Raw genomic sequence first — 12,536 nt, forward strand, 5'->3', positions numbered from 1 at the left:
AAGGTTAGTGTTCTCCACGCGCCACTTGATTTGGACCACCCCCAATGCTTCAAATAAACGTTACTAATCATGATTTTATAATTTTTGTAGTCAATCCAACGGCTAGGACATCAGTTACGTGGTCAATTACAAACCTTACCCGATCTGACACGTGTGTGGCCCACATTTGTTGTTTTTTTCTCAACGTGTCGTTGAAGGTTTTATTTTATTCCACGTATTTTTATAGGTTTGATAAAATATGATATTGTTAAAAATGGTAAATTTGTATGATTACTTCATTAATAAAAAATAGTTTTCCTTAGTTTTATGTTTGAATTTCTCCTATATGTTAGATCAATTACTTGATTAATTTATTAATTTAACTATTAATCTGCCACACCTACAATATATTAATATTCTTAGAGTCTAATGACTCTTCAAAGATTTCTTTTAATGAATCTATAAAATTGTAATCTAAATTCAGTCACCGCTATTTCAGAATATTCAAAGAACATTTCTTTATAATAAGATTTTCTGTAGCTTTCTTTCTTTATTTTCTTCTTTTCTTTTCTCTCTCTTTCGTTTTTTGTATTAAGAAATTTAATTTGATACTTTGATTGGAAAACTTCAGTACTGTCAAAGGGACACTGTTGAATGTTTGATTTTGAATGGTCAAAAGAATTTATTAAGATTCTATCTTCTTCTTTTTTAAATGGATTGAGAAAAGCATGCTAATAATATAAAAAGAGAGAATAATTGCCATTGATAATAACCAAAATTTACAACAAAAAAAAAAGGGCTTCCAAAGGACTAGGAGAAGCCCCCTTAAGGAATTTTACCATTGTAGTTTCTATCTGAATTACATACACCATTCATAAAAATTAAAAGGATTAATTTATAAAATCATCTGAAAAGCATTTTCAGCTCTTCAATCCTTGCTGACCTAACTTCTTCATCAGTTAAAGCACCTGCAATCATCTTCTCCTTCCTTGCTTGAACTTGTTGCATCCTTTCCTCCACTGTTTCCTGGATTTTATCATTGTCCATTAATGAAAATTAATAATAATAGCCCAGAAAAGAACAGATCAATGTTTCCTAATGTAACTCAAGAAAAAGAATCCGGCAGATTGACCTAATCAACCTAGTAAATTTCAACACAAACTGTTGAATTATGGGATTTGAAAAAATCCCATCATAGTTGTCAACTTTGTCATTTTCATAAACAATGAAACTCACCTTAACTATGAATCTTCTAACAGTAACTGTTCTCTTTTGTCCAATTCGATGAATTCGCATGATTGCTTGTTCTTCAACTGCAGGGTTCCACCAAGGATCCTACAAGGATGATTTTGTCATAAATAAAGACCAAAACGATAACAATTTGACTCTTTTTGTTATGTATTGAAAATGTATATACCATTAAGAAGACATTAGAGGCTGCTGTTAAATTCAGGCCAACTCCACCAGCTTTCAAAGACATCAATAATACCTACAAACACGAAATAGATTAAAGAATGGATTCGATGATATATATATAACTTGTAATGCAAGGCTTACCAGTTTCTCTCTCGTGTCATTGAACTCTTTTAGAACCCTTTCCCTTTGTTTTTGAGCCAGTTTCCCATCAAACCGTAAGAATCCAATTCCTTTCCTCTTTAATGGGATTTCTAAGAGATCTAGAAATGAAGTCCATTGACTGAACACAATGCTCTTTTCACCAGAACCTGACTGGCAACTTCTCTCTAAGCAGTCTAATAGCTTTGAAACCTTTGATGACTCTTTCCAGTTTTTGTCTATGTCAACTCGGAACTTGTTTTCAGTTGGACATGTTATGAGATCAGTTTTCTTCAGTAGTGTTCTGCAGATTGGACATGATCCTAGTGTTGGTGTTCGCCAACTTGAGAGGAGACATTCCCTGCACATCCTATGTGCACATGGTGTGAGGACAGGGTCATCTGCAGATTCCATGCATATTGGACACTCTGTGTTTTCACCCCTCCGGATACCATCTACAACTTCTTCAATGTAGGCCTTGGTTGGGGCATTTTGATTCAAAGTGACCAAACCAGGGTGAGCTTCAAGGAACCTTTTCGCTAGTTTGTTCAAGTCCGAATACTGCTGCGAATCAGCTCGACTGTGCACATTTAAAGAAAGGTTAGGAGGGAAAGAAACTAAAGTTTCTGCACCAGTAATAAGTTCATGAAATGCATTTCTGACCTCATTACAAGAAAAGGATGGTTGCAACACTGCCTTAGTCGAAGTAATAACTCGAGAATCGATGCATAATTGTGAAGAACCCTGCCTTGTGCAACAAATTGATCAAACTGAACCTGTTTAAATCAAATAGAGATATTTTAGCTTTCATATCAACTTACTCAACTCGAAAAGCAATTCATGTATATGATAAGGCACACATACTTTAGATCTTTTGAATAAAGCATCATAGAAATCACGTTCAGCTTCTGACTGCTCGCACTCGATGACTTGAATATCAGTTGGAGGAAGAACAAGAATAGGCCTTCCCTCTTTATCCTTTGTTTCCTTTGTTCTTCTCAACATCAGTAGCCTTAATATAGCTTTGATCCATTTCAGTCCTGTTGGATTACCATTCTCATAAGGCCCTTGAATCTTTGTCTTCCACCTATATAAATCACAAATGACATCATGAACAGAGAAATACATAGGACTCACTAGATGATACACAATTATTTGAACTTGTTTATACCATGCCCAGTTGCACCATGGTTCCACATGCAAGAAGCACAAAAGGCTGTAGAGGTCTTCCAAATTATTCTGCAGGAAACAATGAGTAAGGGAAATTAAGCACATAGCTATCATGAAGGGGAAAGAAAATGGACAATGATAAATAAGGCAAACCTGAATTGGGGTTCCAGTGAGACACCAACGGCAATGCGCAGACAATGCAAAGCAAGCTCGAGCTCCTAGTGTTTTTGAGGATTTAATCGTATGAGCTTCATCTAAAACCACCCTATACCAGTCAACCCTGTGATAAATGCTGTTCTCGGCATCCTATATAAGAATGTCCACATAATTCAGTCCAAAGAAGGATAACTTAAAATTTCAGACATGCATCAAAACATTTTGGAGCAAAAACTCAGCTTGGCATGGAAAATAGCTAAATAGAATTAAGTATTCTCTTACACTTTTATAAGCAGCAGTTAAAACCCCGTATGTTGTTAAGACCACATCATGCTCTGAGATCACCCTGGGATCATTGGTTCTATCACCACCATAGTGAACAAAAATTGATATAGTTTCAGGCCTTGAGTGAGTCTCAAGCTCATCCTGGGAATTTCACTAGAACTCATTACATACCACATAAAAGAGGTCAACCTATAATCTCTTTATCTCTCAGTGCAAAATGGAATGAGAAATCACCTTCCACTGGCTTAACAATGCCATGGGACAAATAATAAGAGTGCCTCCCTTTGCTCTGCGTGGGCCACTTCCATAAGTGTCTCTTTTCTTGTTTGTGGTTATGCTACCATCGGCTTTTCTCGAATCAGGCTTTTCATTATCAGGATTTCCTCTACCAAGTCTTGAAAGGATTAGAGCTATTGTCATCACAGTCTTTCCGAGACCCATTGCATCAGCTAGAATCTGCAAATATACTTGTTTAGTTAGATTTTTTTTTTAAAATACTATCATAGCCAAGACCATCCCAATCAAAAAGAAGTTAAAAATTTATATAATCTGAGAACAAATACTTACTCCTCCTCTTGCCATTTGCCTAGCACTTGGAAATTGAACTGTAGCTTCTCCAGAGAAGACGTTTACATAGATTGAGGAAGCCCTTCTGCTAGAAAGAATGTGTGGTCAAGTTACAAACTACTTCACTAATTGGCTAAATGCTTGATCAAATTTCACTATTATAACAAATATACGTACTCATCGCATATGCGATATGCAGACCAGCATGGATGAAGAGTTTGTGCAGCTTTCTCAGCATCAATTCCTTTCTCCCACCCAGACATCCAGTAAAGAGCTTGCTTCTGATACGGCCTCAACTTGCACATGAGTGTATGTGGGGGCTCCATTTCCTAAATGTATGCAAAAGAATGAGGGAACATAGAGAAGACTTTGTTAATAAATTCTCAAACTAGATGCTTAGAAGAAATCCCTTACCTCCAAATCGTATGTGTCTGCAGCACCAACAATCTTATTCAAAGATGCCTCTGAAATATCTTGTTCATCTTTATTCTGCTCCTGACAACCCCTTCTTCGTTTTGCTGCAGGCAAAGCCGCTGTAACTTCACTGTAACCATCCTGTTATAATCAACAAAAGTTGCCAACTTTTTACATGTTTGTCAAGCTCAAACACCAGTGAACAAAGCCAATGTGCAACTATGGTTAATCGGTATGCATTGGTATCTAAAACAACATAATAACTACTCAACCTTAAAGGCTCACAGTACATTGGTTGAGCAATGAATCTTGAATCAATGGTGAAGAATGCCATTTGCAGCATAACTTGAGGTATAAACAATACATAAAACTCACTAGAGGACAACTAATTATCCATGAACATCCAAGCAAAACCCACTGCATTATGAAGTTAAAGCTTTGACAACTAACATTCAAAGTTACAGAGAAATTACACATACTTCTTGGATATGGAGAACACGTTTCCCAGAATTAAGTTCTTCTGGAGTGAAGTCAGCCTGATATGGAGCAACAAAAACAACAGAAATGACATAAGAACCACAAAACAACATTATAGCAAGAACCATAAAGTATCATCATAGAGGGATACCTTCTGATATGGTTTTATTTTAAGGTATCTAAATAGATTAAGCAAAGGACTAAGCATAGACTCCATGTTCCAAGGTGCATCAAACATCGAGGAAGATTTATCACCCATTGTAAATACTGAACTGTGAATGTAAAAGCTGACAAACATAACAAAACAAGGAAATTTAATCATCCCCCTTTATTTAAAGCAACATGTTACAATCAATAAGAAAAAGAAAAACCAAAACTTTACCTTACAAATAACATGACTTCTTGCATGATACTAAGTGTCGTAGGAGCAGCTATACACCGACCAAGAACTTTAACCTTGTTAGAATATACAAGAGGATTCACCCATTTTGCCCAATCCATTGGAAGCCGACCAATCTATTATTCAATAACAAAAAAAAAGGACTAAATAAACATCGTTCTTTTTAATCGAATAAGGTACAAATTAAGTTCAACTTGAATAAACTAACCTCTCCACAACGTTTGGTGGAGAATCGAACAATGGATTGAAGCTTGTAACTGGCTACTGGAGAAGGGAAAGTGAAGTAAACAATCTCATTGTCCAACAATTTGTTCTTCCCTTTAGTTGTTGAAACAGCATTAACTATTGTTCTTCCAACTAAATACCAATCTGGGTCTTCAGGAAAATCCTCATCTTCTACTAAAACACCATTCACTTTCCTCTCTTGAGAAACCTCTTTCTTTACATCGACCCGTTTTTGTGACCACTCAAAATCAGGCTCCTTTTTCACGCATGGAGGGTTTTGATTGTTAGATTTTAACTCAGCAGTTTCACTGGCCTTTTTTTTAATCTGGGTTTTGCGAGACTCATTAAGAGATTGAACCTTTGAGTTTTGTAACAGGAGAAACTCTTCAAAAGTATCCATTGGCCATGAATCTTCCTTCTGGGCTACTGCTTCCTCTGTTTGATTAAAACCCATTTCTCCCTTCACTCGAACTTCATTCCCAAACCCCAAACAAGGCTCCTCTTTCACTTTAGTCACCTTATCTTCTTTCATGGAAGCGTCACTGTCAAACCCCAAACCAGGCTCTTCCTTCAGTCTCAAAAGTGGCTCCTCCTTTACTATGGCCTGAACTGGTTCAGATTCTCCAAACTGATCACCTGAGCCTGTCAGGGTAGAAACACGAAACCCGGTCGCAGTTACCATTCGACTAACGGTATTTGCATGAAGGTTTGAATCAGGGTCGTTAGGCAGCAACTTAACGACGGAAACAACGTTGTTATCCATGGATGATTGGATTTCTTGAATCTTCTTATCTTCTACTGTGTCTATATCCATGGCTTTCATATCTGATTAACTTAACACAGAAGAAGAAGAAGAAGAAGAAGAAGAAAAAGAAATAACTGAGAAATGGAAATGAAAAAATGGAGAGGGGGGGATTTGGGAGGGTTTTGGTATTGCATTGAAAATAAGTTTGGCGCGAAACTTTTTTACCGCGTTGGGATATTCGCGGTTATTTTTTCAGGAAGTTTTAGGCGCCAAAAGGGTGGGTTAAAAAGGGTAAGAAAATTTTACTTTATGCTCTTGCCAAATGGAGCTTAACTTTACCTGATGGCGTCGACTAAAGGGCCTAACAAATTATATATTAACATAGAAAATTTTACTATGGCCAAAAAGTACTTTTGAAAAATACTGTAGAAAAATATATTTGAGAAGTGCTTTTAAAAAATTTAAGTGTTTGATATCATTGTCAAAAAGATTTTGAAGAATAAAATGTCCATTTTATATATTATATTATAAAGTAACAAATATGTATTTAAATAATGTTAAAATTAGTTAAAATTATGATATTTTAGCAAAAATATAAAAATAATTTATTATAACTTATTGTTAATATTTTAATATATAATATTAATTTTAAATATTTTAAGTAATTAATATTAATTATTTATTAAATTTAATTAGAATATATAAACTATATTTAAATATAAAAATTAAATATTTGTAATTAGATATTGACACAATTGTATTATCATAAAAATTATTTTTATTTTTATGCTTTTAACACATTTGTATTATTTTATTTTAAAATGTATTCGAATATATAACTCATATTATATATTAACATAACATAGAAAACATAAACCTAACAAATTAAAATATTACATATATTTGGATTAAAAATTTAAAAAGAGATAATATTTATATACCAAATATAAATACTAAAAATTTTACAATAGCATTTACAATTTAAAGTGAATTCATTAAACTAGAAGCTATACCATCTCTTGTTAATTTCATTTCAAAACCACTTGAATTGTTTGATTCACCGTCATCATCACCATCATCATCGTCATCGTCATCATCATCACTTTCTCGACCATGCGTATTTTCTGAATCAATAATATTCTCATATGCTCAGTTAATATCTTCGTATTCCATAAAATCTGCATCATTTCGACCGACATGTTTTCTGATAAAATTGTGTATCGTCATTGTAGCAACAACAATCATCGTTTGCTTTTCAAAACTATAACTTGACATATCCCTTAAAATGGCCCATTTTTTTTTTCAAAACACTAAAAGTTCGTTCAATCACACTACGTAATGATGAATGTGAATGATTGAATTCTCCACTCTTTAAAAAAAACAATAAAAAATGATACATTAGGATGTTCTTTTAACCTGATAAATTAAAAAAAAATTATACTCGATAATATTAGCATTTTATTTTTTATGTTGTAACCATCCTCACATCACATCTGAATTTTGATATTAGAAGAAGCTCCTTAACTGACGATTGACAGACACACTACGATCGAATTTATCAAAACTTCTTCAAGTACTGTGAGGGATAGGAGAGCCTCCTATATAGTCCAGGCTCCATTTAAACATACTTGTGCTACTTTCCTTATTAGATATGTAAACTTTGCAGGCATCAACTCCAAAGTAACTGTGCCTAATGTATTTGTAAATGTAATTCAAAATACCCAAAGGAATAACATAAGACCTGCAAAGTAATTATTGTTGGCAATTTATTTGGGCATATAAGCCTCATTATCATCAAATTGTGCTATGATTATAATGGTAATATAATTCACGTCATAAAAAGAATGAGCCACAGGTGTAATTAACTTCAAGGTTGTCTCAATACTGTCCAGAAAACCAGATCAACGGTACAAAACACAAAGATGTATGCAATGACATCTAAAAGGGAGCAAGAGGATATAGAGGTAGTTGGCAGAGAAAAGACACCCTTTTTCAACCATAAGGTTAGTCTCTTCTCTTTTGGTTAGTGCATAAAGAAACTAGAAATGTCTTATGTTAAAGACTGTTCTAATTGCATGTTATAACTAATATTGTAAGAGTATGATATGACAATGCAAAAATGTAATAAATAATAGTAAAGCATAAATGGTAACGGAGACTAGAGGTTGCTTATGCAGTACATCATCGGCCTTGATGAAATTATCACCTTACAAGTTTTACAGCCAAGGTTCTAATAGAAATCACCTAATTTGAGGAATTTGTGTAATTCTCCATGTCAATTTCTAGAATTCTTTGAGCAGTAAAATAAGAATTTCATTCCTTAAGAAAAGATAATTCCTTAATCTTGAGGAAAAAAAAAAAGTCTGACCACTAATTATATAATTGTTTTTAATGATAATTCAAATTGTTTTGTTTCTATTAGTTGAACTTCAAGTTTATCAATCACATTAATAACAAATTCTTTAGCATTCATTAATGAGTGTATGTATTTATCATCACAAACATGCATAATTCAGGCAATGAGGGTGGTGTCTGCAGGTTTTGTGTGCCAGGTTGCGGCACTTGGAACTATCATCAACTAACATCAAAAAACTATGGCCTGATAAACCAGACAAGGCTATATCCCCTGGCATTCTCAACTTACAAATCTAATTTTAGGAGGGCTAGATAGTCAATTAGTTTACCGATTGAGGAGAATAGAATGCAGACTTTGAATGCTGTTAAGTAACAACACCATGAAGAGTTCAGGGTAAATGAAGCAAGAGGGTACAACAAGCTTGAAAGGGTACCTCAAAGTCTATGGAATTTGAGCCAGTAGCACATATGGTATATGAGCATAAATGTAAAAGCTGCACATATCCTAGAGGAAGCAAAAATGCTGGGTAAACTGCTAAAAATAGCCATAGTTGAAATCATTTGTCTCAAGAAATACCAACTTAAGTATCAACAGCTTGAAACTCTTAATAAGATCATAGATGAGCAGAGGAAATTAAGAAGCTGCTACCCTACGCATTATATGCCTGTTTAGGACCTTTATTCCAGTTCTTCCATAAACACATTCCTTAACCATATACTATCATAACAGAATCTAATTCACAGATGAGGCAGATAAATGGTCATAAACTCACATATTTGAAGCAATTTATGTCCAACCTAGGTATCATCCCTAAGAGTATTTTATAACAATGAAGCAAAAGAGGCATAAAAGTCAATTTTTTTTTCTTTTGTCGGAAGAGTTAAACTGCGGAAGAGGAACTAAAAAGTAACTAAAAACAAAGCATAATGAATAAATAAAGAGAAGAAGAAGAAAAGAAACTACCCGCGGAAGAGGAATAAAGAACAGGAAAGACCTTTGAAAGGGAAAATATGAAAAAAAAATGGGTATACAGCTCCAAAGAACCAACAACAGAGGAAAGAACGTTTAACCAGGTTAAAAAGGTCAATTATCAGCCAAAAGTACTTCAACAGAAAAGGAGAAACATCTGGAGAAAATGACTTTTCTGATAGAGAAATTTTTTTCTGAAATGGTACTTTTTATTGCAAAAGTCATTCTAAAAAGCAAAGTAGAACGGGGCCTAAGACGGATTTATATAGAAAGTAACTTTTTTTTGGTAAAATTTTTGAAAAAGAAAAGGTATTTTTTTTTATAATATCAACATGAGAAATCGAATAAAAAAACTACATTTATATGAATTTAAATTAGGGTATCAAATTAAATATTTAAAAAAATGTTGAAAAAAAAAATATTTCTATATTTACGTGGGTTTGAATCCTTACTTTCATCATTTTAGTTTTGTTAAACATTTTAGTAATAACAATGTTAAAAAAATATTTTCTTTTCTACTTATCACATATTTTTGTTTTGTTTTCCAAAAATTCAATCAAATACATTTGCTTTAATATTTTCATTTTCCAAATGTTTAATATTATATTCGTTGCTTTATCTTTACACAAACATTTAGATACTAAACTTGCAAATTAGTTTAAATTTGGATTATTCTCTTTGTTTGTTTGTTTGAAGGGACAATCGTAAGAATTGATACTAAATTTGGATTATTATTATACGAGTTTAAGCCATTGGTGTTGAATTTCAAAATCATTTTCTGCTAATCTTTGGCGCGTAATCACTTCTGAGAGTCGAAACAAAGAGAAAAAGAAAAACATGGAGATGGAGTCTCAAAACTTGGGGCACATACATCCATTGGTGTTCAATGAAGAGCAGAGCAATGAAACCAAAAAAGCTAAATGCTCAAGGTGTGGAGAGGTGGTGTCCGATCCAAGCTTCAGTTGTGGGGAGTGTGAATTCTCTCCACAAAGAAATGCGCCGAGGCACCTTCAAAGATTAACCATCCTTATCATCACCATCACCCTCTTGTTCTTTTACCAGAATCACCATATGGTGGAAGCTGTTACTGTGATTTCTCCTATAAAAGATGTGACTTCTTTGTTTATCACTGTTCTTGTGGATTAGACTTCCATATCAAATGTGCTTTATTTACCCTCAACATTTCTGAACAAAAGCTTCAAGAGCTTAACCACATAGCCACGAAAGATCCATCCGTCTTCCTAGAAGACGGTAACGAAGAGCTTGAAAATGCTGTGTGTTTTGGGTGTTGGTTACCATTAGGAGAGTCTAGATACTTTTCCGTTGCTTGTGGGTTCAACCTGCACATTAAATGTGCTGAACTACCTCATGAAATCAACCATCCATTTCACAAAGAACATCCTCTTGTTCTGCAGTTCAACATTAAACGTTTCTCTTGCAAAATATGTGGAGAAACTCGGCATAGGGGATTTCTTTATTGTTGTTCAGCTTGCACGTTTGCCCTTCACATTAAATGTGCCGAGCAACCTACTTTGGTAGACATCCTCTTGTTCCATAACTGAACAGTGGAAATCTACTTTGCAAGGCATGTCAAGAAACCCAACATGAAAAGTTTGTCTATTGTTGTTCAACTTGCAACTTCTCTCTTCATACTGAGTGTGCATTCCTACCACCTATTGTGAAAGATAAAATTCACCAACACCCATTCACTTTGTTTCAGGGACAACCTTCGTTCGTTTGTAATGCATGTGGTCTCGAGGGAAATTATATTGCCTATATATGTTCTACATGCAACCTTATGATCCATACAAAATGTATTTCAATACCACCTATCATCAGAGTCAGACGACATTACCATCCTATATATCACAACTATTTCATTTCAGAAAACGAGTCAAAAATTCGGGATTGTAGCTTTTGTGATGTTGAAGTGAACATAGATTATGGGAGTTACTATTGCTTACGCTGCAATTTCATTGCCCATGTGAAATGTGCAACAAAATACAGAGATCGTTACTATATTATTGAAGCAAAGGACATAGCTGGGAAACATGATGATGATTTGGGTGTTAATCCCATCACTTGTGTCATCGAACAAAATGAAGGTGGAGAAATGACAAGAATAAAACACTTCAGTCATGCACATGACCTAATATTAAGTGACAATGTCATGGAGAATGATATAACTTGTGATGGTTGCATGTTGCTAATTTTGGATTCATTTTACTGTTGTTCATTACAGTGTAATTTCTTTCTTCACAAAGCTTGTGCTAAATCACCGAGGAAGAAACACCTCTGGTTTCATGGCTGTCAAGAACTCCACATCCTTGTCGTCGGCTACCTATTCAAATGTAGTATTTGCGAATATGATTGTGGCGGGTTTTCCTATAAATGTAATAAATTTAATGTTCATATTTGTCTTCAATGCTCGGTTATTGATTATAGGACCAAACATCCAGGACACCAGCACCCTATCCTCTCTAATCGTAATCAGCATGGAAGGTGTAATGGTTGTGGTGAAACTTGGAGAAGTCAATTTAGTTGTAAGCATTGCCATTTTAATTTGGATTTTGATTGCTCAAGGCTACCGCTTTCAACTCGACACAAGCGCCATGAACATCCACCAGCACTCACTTATCATGAAGGTAATGATTATCCAAAATATCATTACTGTGACCTCTGTGAGAAAGAAAGAGATCCAAATCTCTGGTTTTATCATTGTGCAATTTGCAAGTTTTCTGCTCATCCCAACTGTGTCCTTGCAATCTACCTGTTCATCAAGCCTGGAAGCATGTACAAAGGAAAAGACCACCCACATCCTCTCACTTTTGTATGGAAGCCTTATCGTTACATTGTATGCGGTAAATGCAGTGAACCCTGTGAAGCTTTGGTTCTTGAATGTGCAGAGCCTACATGCAATTATGTTGTCCACTGGAAAGATGTGAGACCTCCTAGCTTCGGTTTTACGAGCCCGGTTGAACTTTATAAAGCTGAAGCAGATGCTATCACTCATGACGGTTGAACAACAAACGTTTCAGTCAATATCAAAAGCAAGGTATGATGTGTTGCTTCACTAATTCTGTATTTCAATATATATATTACTTCTATTTTCATGATTTAGCTTTGGTATTTTTCGAGTCTAAATTGCCCATCACAAAGTGATTCTATCCATATAAAAGCTATATTTTAGTATGGATTGAGCAGCAGCTTGAATCATGGTTCATCAATGATATTTAAAA

The 12,536-nt window shown here is 34.5% G+C and overlaps 3 protein-coding genes across 3 annotated transcripts; 2 read left to right on the top strand and 1 right to left on the bottom strand.

Annotated features, from left to right (window-relative positions):
• Positions 1 to 714: 714 nt before the first annotated feature.
• LOC105800604 (DNA repair protein RAD5B) lies at positions 715 to 6,114 on the bottom strand. The gene is made up of 17 exons (XM_012631819.2): positions 5,211 to 6,114; positions 4,985 to 5,118; positions 4,754 to 4,889; positions 4,605 to 4,661; positions 4,126 to 4,266; positions 3,889 to 4,040; positions 3,712 to 3,796; positions 3,379 to 3,600; positions 3,142 to 3,285; positions 2,857 to 3,009; positions 2,705 to 2,772; positions 2,398 to 2,620; positions 2,197 to 2,309; positions 1,537 to 2,113; positions 1,397 to 1,468; positions 1,216 to 1,314; positions 715 to 1,005 (listed from the first exon to the last, which is right to left on the bottom strand). Exons 1-17 carry the CDS (start codon positions 6,048 to 6,050, stop codon positions 883 to 885), a joined length of 3,339 nt encoding a protein of 1,112 aa, XP_012487273.1. The 5' UTR covers positions 6,051 to 6,114; the 3' UTR covers positions 715 to 882.
• A 4,020-nt stretch (positions 6,115 to 10,134) lies between these two features.
• Positions 10,135 to 11,011, top strand: LOC105797773 (uncharacterized). Its single transcript, XM_052621306.1, has 2 exons — positions 10,135 to 10,236; positions 10,290 to 11,011. The coding sequence occupies exons 1-2, from the start codon at positions 10,135 to 10,137 to the stop codon at positions 10,857 to 10,859; spliced, it is 672 nt and encodes a 223-aa protein (XP_052477266.1). The 3' UTR covers positions 10,860 to 11,011.
• Positions 11,012 to 11,095: 84 nt separating this feature from the next.
• Positions 11,096 to 12,319, top strand: LOC128032620 (uncharacterized). Its single transcript, XM_052621307.1, has one exon. It carries the CDS (start codon positions 11,096 to 11,098, stop codon positions 12,317 to 12,319), a length of 1,224 nt encoding a protein of 407 aa, XP_052477267.1.
• The last annotated feature ends 217 nt before the right edge of the window (positions 12,320 to 12,536 follow it).

Source organism: Gossypium raimondii, chromosome 9 (genome assembly GCF_025698545.1).
Source record: "Gossypium raimondii isolate GPD5lz chromosome 9, ASM2569854v1, whole genome shotgun sequence".
Lineage (NCBI taxonomy): Eukaryota > Viridiplantae > Streptophyta > Magnoliopsida > Malvales > Malvaceae > Gossypium > Gossypium raimondii.

Excerpts from the sequence above, each read along its gene's own strand:
- LOC105797773 (XM_052621306.1), top strand. The coding sequence starts at position 10,135 with ATGGAGATGGAGTCTCAAAACTTGGGGCACATACATCCATTGGTGTTC. Across the intron at positions 10,237-10,289 it reads AATGCTCAAGGTGTGGAGAG|AAATGCGCCGAGGCACCTTC; the intron begins GTGGTGTCCGAT and ends CTCTCCACAAAG.
- LOC128032620 (XM_052621307.1), top strand. The coding sequence starts at position 11,096 with ATGATCCATACAAAATGTATTTCAATACCACCTATCATCAGAGTCAGA.
- LOC105800604 (XM_012631819.2), bottom strand. The coding sequence starts at position 6,050 with ATGAAAGCCATGGATATAGACACAGTAGAAGATAAGAAGATTCAAGAA. Across the intron at positions 4,267-4,604 it reads GTGTTCTCCATATCCAAGAA|GATGGTTACAGTGAAGTTAC; the intron begins GTATGTGTAATT and ends TGATTATAACAG. Across the intron at positions 4,041-4,125 it reads CAGACACATACGATTTGGAG|GAAATGGAGCCCCCACATAC; the intron begins GTAAGGGATTTC and ends GCATACATTTAG.